Raw genomic sequence first — 27,186 nt, forward strand, 5'->3', positions numbered from 1 at the left:
AATGTGTCTTCATATAGCTCCCCCGCTTTCAAGCTGTACGAACACGCACAAACCCCACTGTCACAACCACCACATTACGTCGACGCGTTTCGAACATAAGCAGAGTTCATCATCAGAGCAACATCCGTTCACCATGCTACCGGCTGTTTGACTGACGAACCAAACAATCATTAATTTTTTTTATCACATTGAACATTAGGTATTCGCCCATAATTTTCAAATGTATACTTATACCATCTATCATTCAACTATTTTGCTTGCAGGCCCTATCGAACGAAGCCAACGAGCTCCTTCCTATCTTCAACAAGACGTCAACCAAGTTCTACCGGCCGTCCGCCCAGCTCGCCGACTGGTCGGGCTCCCTCAACACGGCCGGGGTCGCCAAAAACAGCCGCGAGAAACTATCGCCGCTCTCCAATAGTCTATAGGAAGAGTGAGGCCCCTGAGGCCTATAGTGAAAGGAAGAGTGAGGCCTTAGATTGGTTCAATCGGTATCAAAGCTTTTTGTGTAACAACGAAAGAAAGAAAGGTTTATTTTGGCTCCATAAGTACCACCTAAAACTAAGACTAGAACTAGCACTTATCGACTATGGTTTATGTCAATCCAATTTATAGAAAGGGTAAACAAAGACGCCATTAACCCGACCACAGACATTTAATAATGTACCTATTGCAAAATAATTAATCTGTTCAGTAAATCGATTAATTTATTAATAGAATAGATCAAAGTAATTTTGTCTATTTTATTGGTTCAATGGTTGATTTAATCCCAAAGACTGTTTATTTAATTATAAAAGCAGTAACTTTTTTTTATTTTTAAGGTAAATAAATAATAATCGCTTATTCAATCGAGTATTAATCGATTTTTAAAATGTCAAATTTTCCACCATGTCTACGCTAGTCTATGCTACTACAGATTATAAACGAGATGGCCATGTGGTTAGAGAACCTGACTACGAAGCTTGAGGTCTCGGGTTCGATTCCCGGCCGGGCAGATATTTGTGTGAATAATACGAACGTTTGTTCTCGGGTCTTGGATGTTTAATATGTATTTAAGTATGTATTTATCTATGTAAGTATGTTTATCCGTTGCCTAGTATCCATAGTACAAGCTTTGCTTAGTTTGGGACTAGGTCAATTGGTGTCAAGTGTCCCATGATAATTATTATTTTATAGATATTTATTTAAGTGAATTTTGGTGAAAAAAGTGATTAGAAGTCTAGTTAAAAGTCACTAATTATAGATTAATGTGTTATTGATTCGATCCAGTGGTCCGTTCGGTTTCGGTTTTGTTTACACTTTCCATAAATTGGATTGACATAACGTATAAGTGGAATAATGTTTAGCTAACAACAAAGTGCATAACTGTTGAAAAGCGTTACGTTAATACGGTATTTGACATAAAAACATTTTTAAGCTACTTTTACATGTAAAAAACTTTACATATTTGAAATTCCAGATTGAGAAACTGTGACCAGGCGTAGATTTAAGTGCTGTGAATCGATATTAAAAACAAATTGTCAATTAACACGTTCGGCCCCGGCAACGATACACTAAGCTCTTAACGCTATGCCTACGCAATCCCACAGCAGTCACTTCTATGCCAATGACACGTATACGTGTCACCGACGTAACACATTCCGGTGCCAGTGACACAACGTCTGTGACTTTTTACTTCTCACTCCTATGCCAGTGACACGCATGTCGTGTCAAAATAATTCGTATCTAAAGGCTGGCATAGCGGAACGTTGCCGGAGCCGAAAGCGATCCACAAAGCTCTTACGCTGGGCATTATCCCACAGCAGTCACAAATACGTGTCACTGGCATAGGAGTAAGAACTAAAAAGTCACAGACGTTGTGTCATTGGGGTCGAACGTGTTAAGAATTAACTACCAGAGCGTAATTTTTTTTCATTCGTTGCGTCAACAAGTGCGACGTTTTGAATAAAAACAAAGTAGTATAACGTAGTGATACATTTCGTGGTAATTTATTTTATATGGAAAAAGTATAAATTTATTACTAGAACATAATAAAGTGTGATTATTAGGGTCTTCACTAATTACCCTTACAGTTTGAGGTTGTATCAAAAATACACGCTGTAGAAAAGCGTTTTAGAAAGACACAGACATAAAGATTATAAAAAAAAACTGTAAATCAATCTTCAACCGAATTATTATTTCTCTTCGCTAAAATTTGTCAGTAATCTACATACATAGGATTCATAATTATTTATAGGATATGGCAAATTCAAGAGTTGTCAAATACCGTATTACATCATAAGTCATAATACTTTTATCGTAACAACTTTTGCCATAACATTCATATAGCATAATACCATTTTACATAATGATCAAAATGCATAATAACATTTGATGTAACGGTCAGAGGGCATATCATTTTGCATAATTAGGTCATCATATCAGCCCTAGGACGTCTACTGTTGGATATAGCCCTCCCCATTGAAGGAGGAAGGGGGATGGTTGCTAAGAAAACGCTGCTGCCCATCTTTTGGTACTAATGGCAAAATTATGTAGCGGTATTACATAAGTCAAGGGATTAAATATATGTACGTTTACCAAGACGTCAAAAATTTCTATACACCTTTATGCCACTAACAATAAGATTGATATATACATATATCTGACGGTTGAATAGATATGTTTATGCCCTTGACTGTACATATTTCATCAAAGCGCCTGTTACGTGTAATAAGAGCTCCGCTTTGTCTAGACTTTTCGTTGTTGTAAAAAATGTTGTTATACATTATACGTTTTAAATATTATTTCATTAGAAATTATGTCAACTACTCATTATGTTGCCGGAAAGTATGCAATTTGTTGATACACATTTTCGCTTTTATATACTGGTTGAACATACATATACTGAATGATATTGACGTTTATAAATCGTTTATATTATCGAAGCATATCAAATAAGACTATCTTTTGTCTCAAATTGATAATAACATGGGCACTATATGAATCAATTCACTTTTTGTTATGTTTAATTTCGATGCAATTTTTATTTACAATAGTGTCAATGTTTTTTATGTTAAGGTTTTTTAAGGCAATGGGCCCAAAAAAAATAACTCAAACGTTCCCATCATTATTGGAAGCGATAACATTTGCTGGAACAGTTTATATGTATGCAAAAATAACACAATAGTTTAAAATTAATTCCGTATCTGTAGTTTCTATTTTTGAAAAAAATCTAGATGGTTTTTGGAAATGTATAGTCGACCAAATAAGTGGTTTGCCATCTGTTGTGATAGTTCCTTTATCATTATGTATTGCGTTTGTTGTCTAACATCTGTCAGCATGGTGAACGGTTGCTCTGATCATGAACTCTGGTTAAGTTCGAAACGTGTCAGCTTAGTGAGGTGGTGATAGTTGGGTTTGTGTGATGTGTCTGTTCTTACAGTGTGGAGGTGGAGGAGCTGCATGAACACACATTTGTTGCATAGACGTAGCTATCGTAACGTCGCGGGTGAGCAGAGTAATTGTTTAGAGTTAATTGATATGGACCTTCGCAGAGTAACGGAAGAATGAAAACAAGTGGAAGTGCTATGTAGGTGCGGCGGTGCGTGCCGCAAGTAAGCGGGGCGGTCCAGCTATCATTTCTACATTCCAGAATTGGGATGTCCCAATTTTTGACAACATATAACAAATCGAAAACCATTTGGAGAAATAGGCTTCGTGAAGCGTTTTCAGAAATCAGATTCCAAAAATGTGATGAACTGAATTAAATAAACAAAATTTAAGTAATGACCCTCATTTGACCCCTGCAGTGTCTCGTCACAAAGGCAGTTATAAAGCAGGTCTACATTCTTAAGCAAATTGACAGTTTGAAATGTTCCTGTCCTGCTTATAATAGCAAAGAGTGACAAAGATAGAACTTTAATCACATGATGCGCACCCGGCCTTAAACAGTTGTCATTTATCGTAAAGTCCGAAATGTATACGAGTATTTCCAATGTATTTTTACAAAATAAATTATTAAATTACTACGTTACAAGTAAATAATTTACTATCACACCATTAAACCAATTTTTGGGCGGGGAAAATGTAACTCAGGGAAATAACTTGAGAATTCAGTAAAATCACAGAATTTAAATCGAATTTTTAAAAAAAAAAATATTTATTTACTCAAATAAAAAAAAACAAAAGAAGTACAGAAATACTTATAACTATAAACCTCTGCCAAACTGCGTAGCAGTTTGTTGGCAGAAAGTGTAGAACTCTCATTCACTATTTTGAATACTTTAACACGCGCGCCGACTAGAACCTAACGATCCTTCACAACCTTTCCTTTCCTTTTTCCTTTCCTTTTTCTTCTAGCGATCCTTACGAAGCGGCGGGTAAATAGTACTGAATATAAAAAATGGGGGTATATTAAAAATTACTTTGCTTACTACCATTGGCAGTGTATTTTTGACATTAGAACTGAAGCTTTTAGGAGCTCGAAAATACTCAATATATTTTTTTTTATATAAAATTTTAATACTCTATGGGCCCCAGCGTTTGTTATTTTTAAATGTGATATTCGGTTAAGGAAATTTTGTTTTAGGAGAACGGCCAAAGTCGGAAAACTGTCTTGGATTGTCTGGGTTGTTTCATAGTATTGGACTATATGGGTGTTTCACTGTCACCTCTTGATATTTTATGTTATAAATATAAAGTTGAACATACTTAACTTTCAGTATTCGGAGTTCTATCCTGACACTACAATTATCATTAAAAATAACCGTGGTAACCATGTGGTTTGATCTATGGGCTCTCAAGCGGAGGGTCCTGGGTTCAAACCTGATTGAATTCACTTCTAAAGACATCGAGCATTCGTTGCTTATAAATTTGTCGAACTGAACAACGAGCAGAGCCAAGCATAGAACAAGACGTTGCTACGAACAGTTACACTATCTTTCACGCTCTAGTAAATGATCGTCAAAATGCTCGAAGCAAATTTACCGTCATTTTGATGGAATGCTAGCTAGAATAGTCGCTAAAACGCACCTGTTCATTTTGTCTGCTCTTACCTGTAATGTGACATTTATTAGAATGCCCATTACAAGTTAATTCGAAAGTTTATCAGCACTGAGTACCGTAGGCGACAGGCTAGCAACCTGTCACTATTGCACCTTTTTTGACAAACTTTAAACCTAAAATTGCTAAAAGTGGCTCCGAAGCGGTAACGTTACGTGTGCTCTGCCTACCCCATTTGGGAATACAGGCGTGATGTTTGTGTGTGTGTGTGTGTGTGTGTGTGTAAGTTTAATAAAATATGTATAGGTTTAAGTTGTGTTCAAATCTATGAAACAATTCATTAGGTAGGTTAAAAATGTATGAAATTCCCTTACATAATTATTTATAAGTGTAATGTATCAATCAATTGGTAGCCACTTGGTTTTATTTCACAGTAAAACTGATGTTTGAAAGCTACAGTGCAAACAAGTATGTAATCTACATGTCGAATTCGCACTTAGACTAAGCATTACTAATTTATTTGTAGATGGCATACTGGTTTATACTGTGACTACTATTATTGATCAATGATCACACTTTCCTGTTTATAGCAGTTTTATAGTTATTGGTTTAGCTAAAGCATCGTGGTTAGTTTAATGTGGAATGTATGAGAATAAAATAAATGTGACATTGTTTTTATTAATATTTTTGTTCTAAAATCCTACTTTATAGACCTTCTGAATGAATCTTTCGGAGCAATTTATTACTTATCAATAACAAAAACCTCGTATCTCAAAACAATGAGTAAACTAAACTGAATCTTAAAAATTGAGAGTTGGGAAATAAAACAGTTTGGCAAATGAAACATTTGGGAATAATATTTCTGCGTAAAGACAGGATGCCGTATCCTGTGCATGTTTGTATAAAACAGGGTTTCTCAAAGTGGGGTACGCGAACCCCTAGGGGTTCGCTATTCGACGGTAGGGGGCAAGATGTTAAGATTGGTTTTTGGAGTCTTTTTGTAAAAAAGTCTTTTTTAACTCCAAATTTGTTACATATACGTTGTTTATTTAAGTGTGTATTTTCGTTGGCAAGACGATTCTTACCTATATTTGTTACCTTTTATTTTAATAAATAATATACATTATATTATCATGATTAGTGAAATAAAAATAAACTTAGATTCTCCAACAGCCCAGTTTTATTACTTTCTTTGGGGGAGGGGGGGAGGGGGGGGGGGTAGGGCTTCGCTGTCGTCTAGAAACTCTAACAGGGGTACGTGGAGCCATAAGTTTGAGAAACCCTGGTGTAAAATATAGCTTTTGTAAGCTACGAGGGAACGAACGATTTCGGATATGTATTGTATTTGTATACTAAGATGTGGATCGATGTGTAGAAAAAAATATTTAGATAATAAAACTTCTATGAGAAATGGTCGTTTTATTGTTTTTCATTTGATTATTGATAGTCTCTGTTCGAAACACGACTAACCACTGCAAGACACGGTGTCGACACAGTGTGCCTCGAGTGCTGCATCTGTAGCTCGCACATTCAGAAGCATTCAGCATTAGATCGCGGTCAAGCAAACACATCTTCCGTACAAATTTGGTGTATATTTTTCTTTACTATAATTAAACTCTTATGTTTTGAAGAAGCTGTTAGAAAGAGAGCTTGGAAGAGAGCAGAAGCCGCGTTGTCTAGCGCGCTGACGTTCGCGATCGCATTCATTCTCTTTCTACCCTCGTCTCATGCCATGTGGCAGAAAGAAGTGGTGAAAATGATTGTGATACCAAGTGTGTTAGTCAATAACAAAAAATTGAACCGACTACAAAAAACCATGAAAATAATTTTCTACCATAAAGATTTGCAATTTTGAACATGAAACTACCGTGAGACTCACTCATTAAATAGAATGACCCGGATAACTCACGTCTTAAATAAGCGTTTAGCTAAACTCGATTTAAGACGTGAGTTATCCGGGTCATTATATTTAATATGAGTGAGTCTCACGGTAGTTTATAATCAAGAATATAACCAATGAGGTCTTTATTGTGAGAAATTAAGCGAGTTTTTTATTTTAATCAAGAGAGATTCTACTTAGGAATCAACCATGCCGAATATTCGGTTCGGTAAAAGTTTTACCGAACATGAAAATGAAAATGAAAATGAAAAAAAAAATGAAATGTTTACCAGGGGGTTCTACATAGGGTCAAAACTGGTTCGAAGTAATTTATGGATTGGAATAAAAGTCATTTGTAGGCAATAAATAATTTATGTATACCTAAGTACCGTGTATATAAATAATGAACTCACAATATGTCACGGCCCTTGAACATTTAAAATTAAACGGAGATCATTCACATCCATAGACGATTACGGAACCCAAAGGGCCAACGCTAGCTGACGCTTGCACGGAGCGGGTGGACTCCTATTGCACAATAGGGAATATTACTGCAATGTTCTACCGCCAGAATGCAGCACTAGCACGAACCGTTAACATATTTTTCAATGACTTAAATGTCTGTAGGATGCCATAATAAAATATTTTTTTTTGTTAGCCATTTTCTATGTCCCACTGCTGGGCAAAGGCCTCTCCCTCGGATTTCCAACTTCCCCTGTCGGCAGCTAAGTTTTGCCAGTCGTTTCTGAATGCGTCCAAGTCGTCCCGCCACCTCCGTATCGGTCTGCCGCGCCTCCGTTGACCATCTAGGGGCGCCCACTGGGTAGTAACCTGTGCCCATCTCTTCGGGTGCATGCGGCAGATATGGCCAGCCCAGTCCCACTTCAGCCTGGCGGTTTCTCTCCCGACATCTGCTATGCACGTTTTCGAGCGCAGTGTGGTGTTCCTGATCCGATCTGTTCTTTTGACACTCAAAATGCTGCGCTCCATAGCCCTCTGGCAAACCTTCAACTTGGACTTCTGAATTTCGGTTAAGGACCATGTTTGGGCACCGTAGGTTAAGATAGGCAGTATAGAAGAGTCGACCAGTTTCCGCTTAAGTGACAGTGGAAGGTTGCCCTTCAATAGCTTCTTGATGGACCAGAAGCTCTTCCAGGCATTGTCGATACGTATAATATCATATTAATCGAGTTAATTTTTAAAAAATATTGCTTTATCGTTACTATCATGTTATTTTGTTACTAATAAATATGTCATGACATGATCCATCATGGCGACAAACTATAAAGAGAACTGACGTTGTCATGGCGGTTTGTTTACGATTTGCGCTAGTGTCGCCCCCTGCGCAGAGTTTCGCGTAACATTCCCTATAGTATGAAGAGCGCTAACAAGCTCGTCCGAAAGGCTGACGTAAGATGTAAGGATGTAAGGCCATGGTTAGCTTCGTAAAACTCACTATACAAATAGATTTACAGAATCTACTAATTGCTTCAAGAGTAATGTTGAATTTACATCGTAAAAAAATTCACTGCACAATATTTTGAAACCACCAATGAATGAGCATTTAGTGACAGACGGAACTTAACACGTTCGGCCCCAGTGACAGAACGTCTGGGACTTTTTCGTTCTTACCCCTTTGCCAGTGACACGTATTTGTGACTGCGGTGGGATATACGCTATGCCTAGCGTAAGAGCTTAGTGGATCGTCACATTCGGCTCCGGCAACGTTCCGCTAAGCCCTTACGCCATGCCAGCCTTTAGGAGGTACGAATTATTTTGACACGACTTTACTTTATTACGTCCGTGACAAGTATACGTGTCATTGTGGGGCAGATATTTGTATAAATAATACGAATGTTTGTTCTCGGGTCTTGGATGTTTAATATGTATTAAGGTATGTATTTATCTATATAAGTATGTTTATCCGTTGCCTAGTGTCCATAGTACAAGCTTTGCTTAGTTTGGGACTAGGTCAATTGGTGTCAAGTGTACCATGATATTTGATATTTTGATATTTTTTATTGGCATAGAAGTGACTGCTGTGGGATATGCGTAAACATAGCGTAAGAGCTTAGTGGTTCGTTGCCGGGGCCGAACGTGTTAAACCTCAAACGAAAAGGGTACCAGTGAAAAGGGTAAGTATGGATACCGCCGTTACAAGGGTACCTTTTCTCTGCAGCTGACTGTACCAACATAATGTGCAGTATTTAACAAGACTGTAACGTCAAACGGATCTCTCGATATTTCGTCAAGAAACCTTCATTAATTTTTGATTAGTGTGGATTTAACTTGACGCGAAAAGTTCACATCCCGTTGAAATAATGTAAATCCAAATACACGTTGGGCCTTACGAGGTCAAACTTATGTCTACTTGGTCTGCAGCGCGGCGAGTTTCTTCTTCAAGTCGAGGAGGACGTTGACCTCGGGCGCCCACACCGTCTTGTCTTTAGTAGACGCTTTTAGCTTCCGGACTTTATCACCCTGTAGCAAAACAAAGTGTGTATATTAAGTCAGGGATGGGGCCCAGTGGTTTGACCTATTGCCTCGCAAGCAACTTGGCACATACAATAAATACCTTACATATAATCAATATTGTATTGTATACCTGTTCAGCGATAGCTTTCTCCAAGCTGGCAACACTGTCGCCGGAAGTGGGCGGGGCTTGGGGCTGCGCCTGCGCCGCTGCCAGCTGTTTCTTCAGTTCCAGCAGCTTGTTCACTTCGGGCGCCCATACGGCTTTGTCTTTCGTAGAAGCTTTCAGTTGTCTCACTTTATCACCCTAAAAATAAAACATAATTTTTGTTTTTCCACAGGGGGTATATTATGAATTTTTTGAGGTGTCCCGATCTCGTTAACAGCCCACCTTTCGAACAAAGTCATTGTATTCTATTGTTTAAAATAAATACTCGTTCGCAGATAATACTATTTCATGAGGCTGCTTGTCTGCGACGCACTGAATTTTGAAAAATATTATCTGCCAACAGTTTTATTTAAAATGAACTCTATTGTAAATAATAAAGTCGTTATTTCAATGAGCTATTTTATATTAAATATAATGACCCGGATAACTCACATCTTAAATCGAGTTTAGCTCGACATGTTTCGGGCTAATCCGTAGCCCTTCGTCTTCGTTAGCGCGAAACATGTCGTGCTAAACTCGATTTAAGACGTGAGTTATCCGGGTCATTATATTTAATATGAGTGAGTCTCACGGTAGTTTCATGAGCTATTTTATCTTATATTTCTGTTCATTTTAAACAAGATTATACACTTGAGGACATAATAATAATAACAAAGGCTTTGTTCGAAAGGTGGGCTGTTAACGAGATCGGGACACCTCAAAAAATTCATACTATAAATAACCTATTTTTTTTGAAGTCGGTTAAAAAGACAACACAGTCGCTAAGGGGCTGTTTCACCACCGATTTATTAATTTTATTTGACGGATAAATGTGATGCCGTCTCAGTCTATTCAAACAAAACAAACAGAGACGGTATCGGCATCACATTTATACAACTAACGCGTTAGTAACTAGTACGCCTTGTTGCAAATTTGACAGTTACAACAAAAGTATGGATGAAAACGCGGGTAGTTGTGCGCCGGTGTTAGTTTCGTCGGGTTGCGGTGGCGCGTAGTGCGCGTGTTGTAGCAGCCGCCCGAGTCGCGTTGCTCCTAGGAAGAAGGGCTACGAAGTAGCCCGACACAAGTCGAGCTAAACTCGATTTAAGACGTGAGTTATCCGTTACAATATCATTTAATATGAGTGAGTCTCTCGGTAGTTTCATGTTCAAAATTCTTCATATTATATATCTTATGGATCCAACAAATATAAAGCAATACCTGTTCAGCAATAGCTTTCTCTAAGCTGGCAACACTGTCGCCGGAAGTGGGCGGGGCTTGGGGCTGCGCCTGCGCCGCTGCCAGCTGTTTCTTCAGTTCCAGCAGCTTGTTCACTTCCGGTGTCCAAACAGTCTTATCTTTAGTCGATGCTTTTAGGTTCCGTACTCTTTCACCCTGCGTTAAAAAAACAGATTTCCATTCTTCATTGATCGTTTGAATCAATTTAGTGACTCCTCGAATGCACTAATTCTACTTATATTATAAATGCGAAAGGTTGAATGTGTGTGTGTGTGTGTGTGTGTGTGTGTTTGTTACTAGTCATTTAATATTTTTTTTATTATTTATTTATTATTATTTATATATATTAAAAAAAAATAAAAAATAAAAATATATATGAAGGGTCAACGGAAAGAAAATGCCTAGTCACCTTTTTTTAAAATTGCGATTTTAACTTCAAAACGTAGAGCTCCCAAAGTACTATGACTTACCATTGAATTAAATAATCTGAAAACAATGTATAATATTTCTTTCACACCTCTCCTTCAGAAAAGTAACTTTTCCTCCCTGACGAGAGGGAGCAAAGTGCAGCTTTTCTGTTCAAGACTTTTCAGGGCTGTTTTATTGCAAATGCCATTTTTTGAAGTTGATAATCGTAAAGCCACGCCATTTTCTATGCTGGTTGTTCTATAATAATATTTAGTTTTTTTTTTTTTTTCAATTTTCCTAATGCTCGGTGTGAAAAGTTGTATGAGCCACTCGGGAGCAAAATTATTTTCATCTTGGGCGTTAACACTTGAATCCCTCATTACGCTCAGGATTCTACTTAAGAATCCCTCGCTACGCTCAGGATTCCATTGCAGAATCCTTCGCTACATTCTGGATTCAATGTACGCCCACGCCGTAAATACACCATTTTGCTCCCTTGTGACACAAATAACTTTTTAACCTTTGAATAAATGGTAACCATAGTAATTGTTCGTGATGACTAACTTTCAAACAGCTATAACTCAAAAAGTTGCTTAGGTGACGAGACACGTTCTTTCCGTGGACCTTTCATATACTTACTATGCCATAGTGATAAAAAAAAAAATTTAAACTGTTTATTATAAATCAGAATATCATTACAATTTTTTTATAATTACTTAGCTAATAATCTTTATTATTTAAGATTTTATAACTAAGGAGTGCAAAGGGCGGGCGAGCCCTCATCTATAATTAAAATATAATGTTCATATATGTTTCCATGCTAGGTACATGCTACATATATCTATATTGCTTAGGTGATAAAGGGCCATTCATAAAGAACCTACTGTCACAAACTGCCTAACTCCCCCCCCCCCCCCTAAATGTGTGATGTAATTCTAGATAAAAACGCTCTGTACGTAGCATTACGCCATACATCTGTCAACGGCACCAAAGTTACGCTTCGTAACATATTGGTCATCACCATCCATTATCATCATGCCAGCCGCAGGCCGTCCACTGTTGGACATAGGCCTCCCCCATAGACCTCCAGTTGCTTCGGTTTGAAGCTGCCTGCATCCACCGTGAACCCGCGGCTTTAACCAGGTCATCCGTCCATCTCGTTCGTGGACGTCCTACGCTGCGCTTGCCGCGCGGTCTCCATTATATAACTATTCGGCCCCAACGGCCATCTGTTCTCCGTGCTATATGGCCTGCCCATTGCCACTTTGACAAGCTAATACACTTGGCTATGTCCGTGACCTTCTACGTATCTCCTCATATGAAAGAAAGAAAGAAAGAAAGAAGAAAGAAGACATTTATTCACTAACACAGAAGACACACACATATCTTATTCGATAGATACGGAATCCCCATTTTTTTCCATTTTACGAAGTATCTTGAGCACTGGTTTCAGAATTAAGAAATAGAAATAGAAATAGAAATAGAAACGTTTATTCGCTAATTCGAAAATACATATTATAAGTAAGTACACAAAATAAAACAACCATAAAATAAATATTAACGACAGTATTTGCGAAATCGCGAAACGGTCTCAGCTCAGCATAGTGTTGGCCGTAGAGGCCAACGCTGGTCTTCCGCTGAGACCGCTTGGCGACTTCACGGAAGGCGACATAAATTCAAAAGTAAATCTAAAAAGAAACAAATAGAAAGTAAAATAATTTAAATAAAAATAATAACAATAATGAAAACAAACAGAACGCAAAACCAGACAAAAGACACGTGCACAAGAATAAATTATAAACATCACAGTAAAAGAAAGAGACGACACACCACTCAACCATCCATAGACCACAGACGTCGATATGCACAATCTGCCAACTGTCATGTCATATCCCATCTGTGGCCTATGCCGAATGTCAGTGTCACTGAACAGACTGGCTACTGCTTTAGATACCTACTGTGCTTGACTAACCTTAAAAACTAATATTTAAAGACAAAAGACAAGTGTTAATAAATACTTGAAACAAATTGAAAAATAAGACTCAAAAGCCGTTAAGTGTCTGCACCTAACATCATTCAAAGGCTCATGACTTCAAAAACAGCTACATCCGCTCCGATGCAAATGGGACAAAAACTCGAGGTATGTACCTATTCCATTTGAGGCAAGAAATTCGATTAACAAAACATACTCAGATTGCACTCGTATCATGGCTCTGCATCTCCTGAATCATTTGGTGTTCAAACATCATTTTTTTTAGCTTTAATTTAAAATTTTGTATGCATTTTAGGTCTCGGATTGGGGGCGGAATATTGTTCCAGCATTTCGTGGCTGCATACCTGAAACTGCCACGAAAAGCAGCTGTTTTGTGGCGAGGCATAAGCAGTTGTGTGGCACGCTTCCGCTCTCCACTTGACCTCAGGCAAGACGATAATGTGAGTTTGTTTACAAGATACATTGGAGCTCTGTGCTTAAGTACGTCAAAAAGTAAACAAGCCAAATGAAGTTTACGTCGGTGATGCATTTTGAGCATTATGTGTTTATTTAGAAAAGGAGTTACATGAGCCCTTAACGGAATATTAAAACAGAAGCGTGAACAGGCATTTTGGACTCTCTGGATTAGTTTTTTAGTTTTTGCCAGCAAACGCGGTCCATACACCACATCCATGTAATTTAATTTCGATAGCACCAGTGACTCCACTAGCTGTATTCTCAACTTCTCACTTAAGAAAGCCCTAGCTTTATACAGCACTTTTATCTTATAGAAACAGTTTTGTACTGTGTTGGCAATATGCTTCTCATATCGCAATTCGCTATCAATTAAAAGACCCAGATTGCGTGCCTCATACACCCGCTCTATACTTTTATCCAGTACTTTAACGTCTACAGTGTATCTCAGAGCAGACAACTGTTGCTTACTGCCGATAACTATGTATTTGGTCTTTGTAGGATTGAGAAGTAGTGAGTTGTTTGACGCCCAAGTAGCTATCCTAGCAAGGTCCTCGTTTAGTTTTCTTACTGCTGCGTCAGCCTCTGTTGGCTTACAAGAGATATAGATTTGTATGTCGTCAGCATATATATGGTACCTGGCATTAGTAATTTGCGTTTTTATGTCAGCCAAATACAAAATAAACAAAATTGGGCCGAGGATGGAACCTTGCGGTACGCCTCTTTTTACTTCCACATTATCTGAAATTTGTGAGGAACCATCACTACGAGTCACATTTACGTACTGGAATCGATTGCTAAGGTAGCTGTCAAACCAACGCAATGAATTACTATCAAACCCATAATAACTCAGTTTAGACAATAACAAGCTTATATTTAAAGAATCGAATGCCCTTGAGAAGTCTAGCAGTACCAAAAATGTGCACATTCCCTCATCCTGCGCACAGATTATGTTATCGGTGATATCCAATAGTGCGGTCACAGTACTCCTCCCTTTTCTGAAGCCTGACTGGAACTCCGGCAGAATTTCATTTCTCTCCAAATAATTGGTTAGTTGCATACATACAACCTTCTCTAGTACTTTAGAGAAGCAGGGCAAAATGCTGACAGGTCTGAGTTCTTTCAAATCTGTGGGATTTTTAGTTTTTGGCAAAGGTCGCACAGATGCTATTTTCCATACATCTGGGACTATAGATGTAGTTATTGATTTATTTATTATTTTAGTAATTATGTCTAGTGTGTATGGTAATGTCATGATTATCATATTTAAATTAATGCCATCATAACCTTCTGCATTTGTTTTTAAACTTTTAATAATTTGTGTAACTTTGTCTATACTAACTGTTTCCATTTTAAAATTATTATTACTAAACCTAAAAAATTCAAAATATGTCAATTGCGAAATAGTGATGTCTCTGGTACATGGTAATTTAAGGAAGTGATTGTTTATTACATTTGGGTCATTGAAATTGGAAGGTAATTCTGTGTCACTTTTAGGTAATAAGGTAGATTTGAGGTTATTCCAAAGGGTCTTAGGGACATGTATTTTACTATTAATTTCCTTTTTAAAATAAGCAATTTTTTCTGTGTAAAGTGCCCTATTTACTATGGATTTCAAAGACCTATAATACTGTTTTTTACTGTCAGATTTTGTCCTGTGATACTGAGATAAGGCCTTGTCTCGCAACTCCATCATTAGCTTTACTGTATCTGTGATCCAGGGATATGATTTATGCCTGATTACTACTGACTTCACAGGTGCAAAATGATCAAATAATGTTACCATGCGGTGGTTGAGACTGCTAACCATAACATTGACATTACCACATAGGCTCCAGTCCTCCCTCTGTAAACTCAGGTCAAAGTTTTTTGTTGTTATATTTTTTAATGCTCTGTAAGTTATAGTGTATGGCTTAGGCCTCTCATATCGAATATTTAGTTCACACACAATAAGGCAGTGACCATAAAGGGAGCCTCCAACATGTTCAACCATTATGTCTTTAGCTGTCAAGTCCGTACATACTACATCCAACAGTGTCTGGCTGGTCTCTGTAAAATGTGTAGGCTTTGTTATCAATTGAGATAGATTAAAAGTAGACAAGAACGTATGTAACTTTGAAATTTTACTATCCATTTTACCCAATAAATTAATGTTAAAATCTCCCAATAATATAATGTGGTCATATTCAGGTATAGAGCTAATAGAGTCACTGAGAGCATCAAAGAATAAGTCAGAATTCATCCATGGCGGACGATATGCAGTACCTATCACTATTTTCTTTCCGTTAAGGGTGCATGTGACCCACATCTGCTCAACCAACCTGTGTGCAGGGTCGACCGGGTGAGGCCAGGTGCGAAATTTCATAATACAGTCTGTATAGTACCCGACTCCTCCTCCACGTGATCGTTCGCCTTGTGGTCGCGGACTATGTCGGAACCGGTAGCCTGGTATCACGGCTGCACGCCCATCCTCCCCCGCTCTGATCCATGTTTCATTTATTGCCAATAATGCCAAGTTATGCCGTGCACACAATACAGCAATGTTATCGTGATTTGTACACAAAGAACCTGCATTATACAAACCAACTTTTAATTGCTTTTTATGCATTATCTTTATTTGAAATTACACACATTTGTATACACGCTATAACAATAAACAATATGAAGTAGTGATAATAGTGTAAATAGCATATCAATGAATAGTAATAGTATATCTTATTTAAATAACATTTCAATCCAGCTATATGTATAGATAAATTGTATATAGAATTAAGCCTGTAATTTATATATTTGTATATAGTGTTTGTCGTAATATGCATTCCTGTATTGTATATTTGGTTTAGTCCCTTTTGCTTAGTTGTATATGTTTTCATTGCACATGAATAAATGATATGATACAATTTAATTTGTTTGTTTATTTCCTGTACAAACCGAGTCTGAGCCAAAAACCCTTTCCAGGTCTGCATCGGAGCGGAGGCAAAAGGCCTGCTTGCCTTCACCCTGCCGGGCGTAGATACGGCCTCGCCTAGTCCAGGAGAACCGCCACTGGCATCTGTGACACTCCTCCCTTACTCGGTGGAACAGCTGGCGGTTCACTCGTGTCAGCCGCTCGTTGACGTAGACTCGGCGGGGCGGCCCCGCCTGCCCCACGTCGGCCGAGCTGACGTTGCGGCGCACGCGCGCCGCGCGCAGCAAGTCGTCCCGCAGCTGGCGGCGCGTTAGACGCACCACGACGCGGCGCGCCCGTCCCGCCGCCGCCGCCGCCGTCGGCGCGCCCACTCGCTCCGCGAACACCACGTCGCGCGGCTCGAGGGTCACGCCCAGCTTGGCGGCGAGCACGGTGACTGTGTGCACGACGTTCTCTCCCGGCTCCTCCGGCAGCTGCCCGATGTCGAGGTCGGCCAGCAGCGCGTCCTGGTCGCGGTCGTTGAGCTCGAGCTGCAGGCGTTCCACGGTCTGTTGCAGCTGCTCTACGTCGCCGCCGCGCGGCGCCACCTCCGCCTCCCTGCTCTCGACCGCGTCCAGTCGCCGCTCGATCTCGTCCATCCGCTCCCCCATACTCTTGAGGGAGGCCCGGATCTCAGCGCGGAATTCGCGCTGCTCGGCGATATATTCCGCCATCTCTCTGCGCAGCGCCGCGACCTCAGTCTCCCCGCCCGAGGGGGGAGTGGGGGCCCCCGCCGGAGCCGCAGCCGCAGCCGGCGACCCGCTGGCTCCCTTCCCCGGTGTGCTGTTGTTATCGGCCCTTTTCGGCTTGCTTTTACATTCGGGGCAAACCCAGTCCCTCGCAACAGCCATTCCATCAGGCACCGCCACACAGCCCTTGTGGTATTTACACTGGCAAAGCGTACAGGCAGCGACACCTGTTGTCGGGAGGAATTTTCCACAAACAGTACACTTTGCCATGTCTACTAATTATTGCTAAATATTGTTCCTGATAATTATTAATATTATAATTTAAAAATTGATAAAATACAGTTTGTTTTTATTTATAGTTCTACCCACTTGCACAATAATCAAACGCGATCAATATTAATTGTATCTTTTTAATGTGTAGCACTATGTTGTGGTCTGCGAACACTCTCACTCCGCTATCCGACACTAGGGGGCACACTCGCGACGCGAAAAACCTCGTATTTTCTTAACAATGAATTTAATTGCGTTCCGATAACACGACCGTGTACAGATGTATCGCCGTCCGTGACGTCACTCTCAAGCACTCTCGTAAGCACGAATGAAGGTATATTTACCTGCGCCGCCACAGCTGCTTCTAATTCAGCCACACTTGAATTGGACCCCGCAGTCGTAATGTCACCATTTAGCTGCAAATGCATAACAAAACCTTTAGTATTAGGATATATTATAATAGTTTTACAAAACAATGTTTAACATCTTGTGGTGTGGTGAACAGTTGTATTGCTCTGAGGATGAACTCGGGTTGAGTCCGAAACGCGTCAGTGTAGTGTGGTAGTGATGATTGATGGATTTGTGTGAGTTCTTACAGTGTGGAGGTGGAGAAACTGCATGAACACACATTTGTTGTACAGACTATCACAAGGTCGCGGATGAGCAAAGTAATTTATAGTTCATTGATATGAACCTCCGCAAAATATCGCCAGATACAATAAATTGTTTATTATTGTTACCATTCTACGCTAAAAACTAGTATGTATGTAAAATCTTTATTGTACTAAAGAAAAGAAACAAAATACAATACTATTAAAACTAGTTTTTAGTGCGCGGACTAAAACTAGATTTTACAATACACAATCAGCTATTTAACCTGTCTATGTCTAAACATAAAATTGCAATAGCTACCTTCTTTTCCCTATCGTCCTGTGTGCCGGCATATTTGGCTTTCAGTTTTTCAAGCACATCCGGTTCTATCTTGGAGAATAACGGTTCCGGTTTGCCGAGTCCATGACCGGCCGGTAAATATTGGATGAGGGAAGGGTTTCTGTTAACAAAAAAAGATATGAGAATACAGCTAAATGTACTATCACTTGTATTTTAACTATTCCTTAGTGCTTTCGATTTATGAAAGGCTTTTGACAGAGTATGCTGCCGATAGGCTTCTGAGAAAACATCATTCCCAATGCATATCTACCTGGTTGTGCATTTGGACAGTTAGCTTTTTTCAGGATAGGTCCAATACAATAAGTAGTTCACGGTTACTTGTCCTACCAACTAGTATTTAACGCTGGTGTTCCTCAAGGGTCAGTAGTTGGCACTACTCTTTTCTTGCTATACATTAGCGAGTCATAGTGAAGTTTAAGTCATAAGATGGCTGTCAAAAATAGCTGTCATGAGCTTATAGTGAAGTAATACTAACTGTGGGTTGATCCTTAACGCTTCGGGTGTGACGTTAAGCTGCGCGCGCAGGCGACGCGCGGCGGCCGGCATGTATGGCGCTATCAGTGCGCACAACAGCGCCACTAGTTGGCAGCATAGTGCTATCGCTGTCGCGCCGCGCTCCCTGTAAAAATACATTCACCTCACTAGCTCGAAAAGGCTGCCTTGCTCCTTCAAAATGCAATACAATACAATAACTCTTTATTGCACACCAACACATAGTAAACACTACAGAAAACACAGGTATATATAGATTTTCCAAAGTAAGCAATAGGCCTTATCGCTTCAGAACGATCTCTTCCAGGCAACCATTACAATAGATAGAAGTAAGGAATAGATTTAGCAGATTTATGAAATAGAGAAAGCGAGACGGTAATAGCTTCCGTTCTTATTCGTAACAATAATATTAATATGTATTTTATGTAGGTACTCACTTGTCATCGTCAGTGCCTTTGAGGAGCACCCAGGGCTGTGAGGACTGCATGTGCTGGTTGCCAAGTTTGGAGATGAGCAGGACGTGCTTCAACGCTTCCCGCAGACGACCCTTTTCCATGTGCTGGACGTAGGCTGCAAATATTAAACAGTATACAGCACTTCCTGCCACGTACAGTGAAATAGGGAATATAACGCAAAGCTCTGCGCAATATTCCCTATTTCAGTGTACAGTAAACAAACCGCTATGACAACGTCAGTTCTATTTACAGTTTTTCGCCATGACGGATCATTAGATATTTATTACTAAAACAACATGATATTTACATCGACAGTAACGATAGCTATATTAAATAAAAAATTGATAAAATAATATAATATTATGGCACCCTACGGACATTTAAGATATTAAAAAAACTGTTTACGTTTTGTGCTAGTGCTGCATTCTGACGGCAGACCGTTGCAGTAATATTCCCTATTCCGAAAATACAAACTGAGACATGGATGCACAGAAAACCAGAAAAAGAGACCAGCGCTGGGAATCGAACCCAGGTCCTCAGCAATCCGTGCTGCGTGCTATACCCCTACACCACCGCTGGACAGGAATTTAGACACGAATTTTTTCCTATGCATACATATCTCAGGTTGCTTATTTCTACTACGCTACTTATGCAGCAGCACTAGCGACATCTATTTTTTCGCTCTCATCGAGAGACGTCACATTCTATCGGAACCAACCGCTCACCCAGACAAGAGATGTCGCTACTAAGGCAATCAAATTATGATTGGTTATTTTGGAGTCTTTTGTATTTTTTATTTCAACTCCAAATTTGTTACTTTTACGGGTATCCCGTGAAACCATATCGAAAATACAAACTGAGACATGGATGCACAGAAAAACCAGAAAAAGAGACCAGCGCTGGGAATCGAACCCAGGTCCTCAGCAATTCGTGCTGCGTGCTGCGTGTGTGGGTCGATTCCCAGCGCTGGTCTCTTTTTCTGGTTTTTCTGTGCATCCATGTCTCAGTTTGTATTTCGATATGGTTTCACGGGATACCCGTAAAAGTAACAAATTGGGAGTTGAAATAAAAAAAACAAAAAGACTCCAAATAACCATCATATTCCCTATTGTGGAATCAACTTCCGTCAGCAGTCCAGACAACACAATGAGATCGGGGCTTTTAATAAAAGGGCTTATTAGCTCTGATGCTCTGACGTTTTGAAATTTCATATTGTGACAAAAACCAAACCTATAACGTATTAATTTATAATACAAAATTATTGTGGTACCGTGATTTGGGTGGACAAAAGGTTGTGAATTCATTTTTGGTCATTAAAATTAAATGAGGTAAGTAAAAATTATTCAAAAAGTGTGTTTTATTTTCGTTATGTCAGGGTTTGTTGACTTCATGTTTAGTTGTACTTTTACTGTAAAACGAAAAGATAAAGCTATCTTATTGGTTTCTTTGAATAATAGTAAAATTATATAAATGCTCTTATATCGCTAGTAATAAATTAAATATCGTTTTCAGATCAAAATGAGTATCATTTTGAAGACCGGTTTTGTGAGTATCACTCAATATAAAATTTCAACCACAAACCGTTTCATAAGGAAAATTGTTGCTGGACATGTCCGAGATGTAGAGGAATTAAGAACAAAACAGGGACAGTGTTCAATAATTCAAGCTCGCATCATAACACAAATATTTATTACTAAAATTAGGTAGTTAAAGTCTATACGAATTGCTTTGTTAATGACAGATTCATATGAGTATGACAGATGACAGAGCCAGAACTATTTCTACTTTTGGCCACCAAGCGCTGCGATAGATTTCATCACCCCCACCTAGCACTTCGCACCCTCCCAATACTCTTTAAAGGTCGGCAGCAGACCAATGACTGCTTGATCTTTACGGAGTTTAAACTAAACTCACCGACGACTTCCCTGTTGACCAAAGCCATCAGCTCGAAGTCGGCTGCGAGCGGCCTGACCTCCGGCACCCGACCCTTGAACGAGTTGGCGCAGAAACTCAGCGAGCGGTGGCAGAAGTTGCCCAAGTTGTTGAGGAGTTCAGAATTGTTCCTGTGGACAAATAAACAGTTGCGAATGTGGTGAGTAACCTCGAAACTCGGATTTCGAATCCCACGAAAAAAAGGTAATAGTGGATTGTTCAACAAGGGACTAAAACAAGCCATAACGACACGAGACGTTTAGCCACCCGAGCAGAGCGAGGGTAACTTTAGTTCGAGTGACATTATGGTTGTTTAGTCTCGCGTTAAACACTCTACTTTTCACTTTGAATGCGAGGAAAAAAATCAATGTTTTCTTCAAAACTACAATATTACTTTTTAAAAACGTACGCTCGACTAATGGACAGGCCATCTGTTCAAAATTCAAATAGAAAAAATAATAATTCTTTTTTCTTTTCTTTTATTGTGACGCTTTAAAAGCTTGCATATTTAGCCAACAGTTTCAAAATTTAAGGGGCTGTTTCATCATCCATTGAGTAGTGTTAAGTGACGGTTAAATGTGATGCCGTCTCCGTCTATTCGAACAAAACAAATAGAGACGGCATCACAATTAAACCGTCACTTAACACTAATCAATGGATGGTGAAACAGCCCCTAAAACTAATTTAAAACTAATTGGACAGTGCATAATAAAATGAATTAATCCCTAATATAATTGAATAGATTCATTTTCGTAATCATAAATTGTGTTTCATGAAAATAAATCGTGTTTTTTTATAATATTTTTGCACAATTGTCATTTTGAGGTTATTTCCACGCCGAAAAATCCTCCATTCACAAACTCCGTGTTGGCGTGCTGGCCATACAACAAACTTGATCTTTTTGCCGTTTTTTGCTAATGTCTAATGTTGTATAGATTATGGTACGGAACCCTTCGTGCGCGAGTCTGACTCGCAGTTGGCCGGTTTTTTTTAGCTCTTATTGAGTTTACATAAAGGTTTTTCTATCGGTTTTTGCTGATTCCGCGTCTATAGATGTGGGGAGACCCATAGCGGTTAAGATTTCAGGTGCAGCCGCAAAGCAGCCTAAAGTTTCCCTCACCTGGTGCCAAGTTCCACCCAGCTGAAGCTGGAGTCAGAGCTCTCTGGCCGCACGCTGGCCAGGTAGAAACGCCACACGTCTGACGGTATACCGGTGTCCTGCAAACAACGTTCATCATTACTGTATTTATTATTGTACTGTTATTAATAATAAATAATGATAATAAATACCACGGGACAATTCACACCAATTGACCTAGTCCCAAAGTAAGCTTAGCAAAGCTTGTGTTATGGGTACTAAGCAACGATAGATATAATTATATAAATAGATACATACTTAAATAGATAGTAAACACCCAAGACCCGTAACAAACATTCGTATTTCATACAAATATCTGCCCCGACACGGGAATCGAACCCGGGACCTCAAGCTTCATAGTCAGGTTCTCTAACCACTAGGCCATCTGGTCGTATTGTTATTATATTATTGTCGAACAAAATTAGGGATAATATTTTGATATTTTCTTTGAAATTGCTTTGGTTTTATGGTAATCTTAGTATATTATAAATTTTAATGTTAATGTTTGTGAAGAAGTTTGGATGTTAAGATGTTTGTAGTAACAAACATTGAGTACAATCACGTCTAAACCGCTGAACCGATTTCGATGAAATTCGGTATACAGATAGTTTCGAGTCCCGGGATACATTTTATCGCGCTGGTCTCTTTTTCTGGTTTTTCTGTGCATCTATATTTCAGTTTGTATTTTCGATACACACCTTTGGCCTCATCGGCACTTTACATCAGGTGAGACGGGGTACAATCACGATCAGTTTTATCGGTGGGAATAGAGTTCTACAGCGCCCCGCTGTTACGTACCTGAGCGTCTGTACCGAAGACGCCTACGCCTCTTGATTTTGAGAATTTACCCTCCTCGTAGTTCAAATACTCTGAAAACAAAGTTTTTTCTTAATTCATTGATATAGGACGCCTCATAAGGCTCCCATCATCTTATACAAGGTGCTAATTATGAAACTAAAAACCTCAGACACCCTATGTGCGGGTCAAATCTTGCAAGTTAAATTTGACGCACTTCCAGTGACCGGATGGACTTGGAATTTGGTAACTTAAGAGTATGTAAATCTGGTGACAATAGATAATAACCGGGTAGTGACATCCTGGTAATCCGGCTAGGATCTTCTCCGCAGGACGAAACTCAACGGTTAATGGCATCGACTTGAGGTAAGCAAATGTAGCAAAGATGACAATACAAGTACAGTCAACATAGAGTACAAACAGAAAAAAATGTATTAAAAATTACCATTTTCTCAAAAATGGTATGAAATGTTGCTATTAGGTCATCAAAAACGTCGTGGAAAGTAACGCATCTATCCTGGAGACTAGCTGATAGTGTCCAGGAAGTAAGTATGAAATTTACTTCCTGGACAGTAACGGGGTTCCTTTAAAAATTTGGAACCCGTTACAAACAGTGCGGGGGCCGAGCGGCAGTGTTGGGTGTAGTTAATTCGTATTTTTAAATGGGTCCATGTCATCATTATCATCATCATCATCATCACTACCAACCATCATCATCATCGTCACTAACAATCATCATCATCACCACCATCATCATCATTTCATCACCATCTGGGTGAATTGCAAAAAAATTGTACATAGTTAAGGGCTTTAGTTAAGAAAACTTAATTGATTCCTTTGTGTTACGATTGTTACTCATATAGTTTGTACGACTAACTTTCGTAACACAAAGAAATCAATTAAGTTTTCGTAACTAAAGCCCTTATTAACTATGTAAATTTTTTTTGCAATTCACCCATCTACGACCATCATCATCACCATCACTAACAATCATCATCATCATCACATCACAATCACCGTCATTACATTATCACCGTCATCATCAATTTTGACAAAAGCACTATACAAGCTTCGACCAGTAATTCACCATCCTGGCCTCGTATCATTGATCAAACTTCTACTCGTCCAGGAAGGCTTACTTACTGGTCTCTGCAGTAATGTACTACTTACTTCACATAAAACTTCTTTTTAATATTCAACCTGGCTCCCATTTTCAAATATGACTGTGTTTGTTAATTTCACTTACCTGTTGCGAATATGTGGTCAACCAACACATGCCCCCTGTTGGCCGCTAATACAGCTGTCGGGAACATAATCGCGTGAAATGGAACGTTGTCTTTAGCCATGAATTGGTAGAGTTTCACCTGAGAAGAAATCAGTTGGTTAATTTATAACACATTCCTCGCAACACACCCTCGCACATCTCTGATGGAAACGGAGCCTTAAGTGGGCCCCACTCAGCATAATATTAGATTTAATAGATTCAGTTGCTGTTTCGCCATCCATTGGTTAGCTGACGGTTAAGTGTGATGCTGTCTCTATTTGTTTTGTTAGAATAGACACTAATCAATGGATGGTGAAACAGCCCCTTAGATTAATGTTAGAGTTAGCTCGTTAGAGCCACCCGGCACCCGACCAGCACCGCCTCGACTTTCGGCGTCCACTCGTTGTCGACAGGTGGTCCACGCGCGGTTGGCGCGTTGACAACGAGTGGACCTCGCGCGGTCCACGAATTTCTGATTAGGGGGGATGAAGGGGGGTGGACAGCGCCGTATTGCAAGCGTCGATTTCTTTTATTATTATTATTAGAGGGAGGTAAACGAGGAAGCGGGTCATCCGATAGGAAATGATCACCACCAGCCATGAGTACCAAGATTAATGGCGGAATTCAAAAACGACTTACATTAATATCTTTCTCGGGCCGCCACCATTTCTCGTAGTCTTTCGTTAGACAGTGCGTTATGCTCCAATAGCCAATAGGAGCGTCGAACCACACGTAGAATACCTGGATAAATACAATGAAATTAGACACAGAATTTAATCATTTTAATCGATATTTACGACATCACTCAACAAATGTACGATTAATAATAATGGTGATGATTATGACGACAATGGTAATGATAATGTTGATGATGATGAAGAAGCCAATGGTGCTAATGATGACGACGACAATGGCAATGATAAAATTGATGATGACTGTAACAATATTAATGATGACAGTGATAATGATATTTATCTTGATGATGTCAATTCACCTTATCATTATACCCGAGCGCGCTACAGCCCTAGCTGACAGACACTTACCGGTTAGACAGCTTCGAATGTATATTTTATACACTCAGCTAGCCCGTCTATTGGTGGATGTAGTGTGATTCTAAGATGAAAGTGAATGTAATAGCGATGTAAGCGATGACAATGACGATGGTAATGGCGATGCAGAATGCAGTTGCGGCAACCGTAATGCAAGTGATGATGAAAGTTATATGATGTTGATGATGACTAAGGGTAAACCATGTAGCTCCTGACTAAAATGACGATGGCGATAATGGCAATAGTGCTGTTAACGATGACGACGATGGTAATGATGATTTTGACGATGACGATGATAATAGTGATGATGACGAGGGCAATGATGATATTGATGATGATCAAGTGGACAATAGTGATATTGATGGCGATAAAGATGGTGATGATTACGGCGATATTGATTTTGATGAAAGCGACGATAAAAGTCATGATGACAATAATGATGTTAATTCACCTTGTCCTTATAGCCGTCCAGCGGCACGGGCACGCCCCACTTGAGGTCCCGTGTGACAGCCCTGGCGCGCAGCGGCTCGCGCAGCCACGAGCGCGCGACAGCCCTGGCCGAAGGGGACCAGCCGCCTTCCACCTTGTTTAACCAGGTGCGGAGGGAGGGTTCCAACTGAAAGAGAGTTCTTGTAATAACCAAAGATTTTTAGAAGATTATAAGACTACATTACTCATAGTCGCTAGTTATGCGTTTTAGATCCTAGATGGCACTAGCCGCTAGCTCCCCATAGCTTATGTATTAGCCACTAGATGGCACTACTCGCTTCTTCCCCATACTTATTAAGTTTAAGACATTATTTATATGACGCCAGGATCGCTACAGCGTGGCTTATCTGCAGTGAATTTGTCGCACTTGTCGCTCTCAAAAGAACGTCACTAGGCCCTAATAATGAAGCTAGTCGCTTATGCGTAGATGACCTTGACGTATTAGATCCTAGATGGCGCTACCCGCTAGTTCCCCGTAGTTCATGTATTAGACACTAGATGGCGTTACTCGCTAGGGTCTCACCTGTCCTAGCTCTATAAACAGCTGTTCGCTGGGTTTGACGACGGGTGGTGCAGAACACATTTTGCAGCGCGGAGCGATCAATTCAATGGCGTTGACTAGTTTGCCGCACTTGTCGCACTGGTCGCCCCGCGCGTCTGGGTACAAGCAGCCGGGGTGGGGGCAGGTGCCTTCTACGAACCTACGGCGTAAGAATATAATCACTACCTATACCTACTATATAATTTTTCGATTAGTTTCGTTGTAAAAAGAATGTTTACACTTTCGTGATTTTCACTGATAATTAAAACACGACAAACGGGACTTATCACGCCAAAGAACCGAGTACGTTACACGTACGTTAAACGTTCGGGGGGACGTTCGGACATTGTTAGTGTTGTGTCGGTGTGATGGGGTGACAAATAAAAATGACCAAGTGCGGGTAGTTCGTGATACGAGTGCCGGTACTATTTGTGATCAAGTGCGGGTAGTTCGAAGGACTCGCGCTGCTAGGCAGACTTGCCACCCCACACTTCAGTCTACTCGCGACCGAGGCCACTGTAATGTGGTCGAAATGTCGAGGTAAATATTACTCGTGTATAAGTCCCTTTTGTGGTATTTTAATTGTCACGTTAGAAATTACT

At 39.7% G+C, this 27,186-nt stretch overlaps 2 protein-coding genes across 3 annotated transcripts in view; one reads left to right on the top strand and one right to left on the bottom strand.

Moving 5' to 3' along the window:
• Window positions 1-457, top strand: part of Pdk (pyruvate dehydrogenase kinase) — a 46,219-nt gene extending 45,762 nt beyond the window's left edge. The window contains exon 9 of the mRNA XM_074108395.1: window positions 264-457. Coding sequence (XP_073964496.1) covers window positions 264-428 — 165 coding nt within the window. The 3' untranslated portion in view covers window positions 429-457. The remainder of the gene's footprint in view (window positions 1-263) is intronic.
• A 6,679-nt stretch (window positions 458-7,136) lies between these two features.
• The window catches only part of MetRS (methionyl-tRNA synthetase 1), a 34,941-nt gene continuing 14,891 nt past the window's right edge, over window positions 7,137-27,186 (bottom strand). For both annotated transcript variants that reach the window (XM_074108390.1, XM_074108389.1), the window contains exons 11-24: window positions 26,567-26,744; window positions 26,006-26,170; window positions 25,145-25,246; window positions 24,488-24,605; window positions 23,245-23,315; window positions 22,429-22,526; window positions 21,291-21,439; window positions 19,359-19,491; window positions 18,905-19,048; window positions 18,391-18,529; window positions 17,823-17,894; window positions 10,701-10,874; window positions 9,465-9,638; window positions 7,137-9,340 (exon numbers count right to left, since the gene is read on the bottom strand). In XM_074108390.1, coding sequence (XP_073964491.1) covers window positions 9,227-9,340; window positions 9,465-9,638; window positions 10,701-10,874; window positions 17,823-17,894; window positions 18,391-18,529; window positions 18,905-19,048; window positions 19,359-19,491; window positions 21,291-21,439; window positions 22,429-22,526; window positions 23,245-23,315; window positions 24,488-24,605; window positions 25,145-25,246; window positions 26,006-26,170; window positions 26,567-26,744 — 1,831 coding nt within the window. In that variant the 3' untranslated portion in view covers window positions 7,137-9,226. The remainder of the gene's footprint in view (window positions 9,341-9,464; window positions 9,639-10,700; window positions 10,875-17,822; window positions 17,895-18,390; window positions 18,530-18,904; window positions 19,049-19,358; window positions 19,492-21,290; window positions 21,440-22,428; window positions 22,527-23,244; window positions 23,316-24,487; window positions 24,606-25,144; window positions 25,247-26,005; window positions 26,171-26,566; window positions 26,745-27,186) is intronic.

Source organism: Choristoneura fumiferana, chromosome 27 (genome assembly GCF_025370935.1).
Source record: "Choristoneura fumiferana chromosome 27, NRCan_CFum_1, whole genome shotgun sequence".
Classification (NCBI taxonomy): domain Eukaryota; kingdom Metazoa; phylum Arthropoda; class Insecta; order Lepidoptera; family Tortricidae; genus Choristoneura; species Choristoneura fumiferana.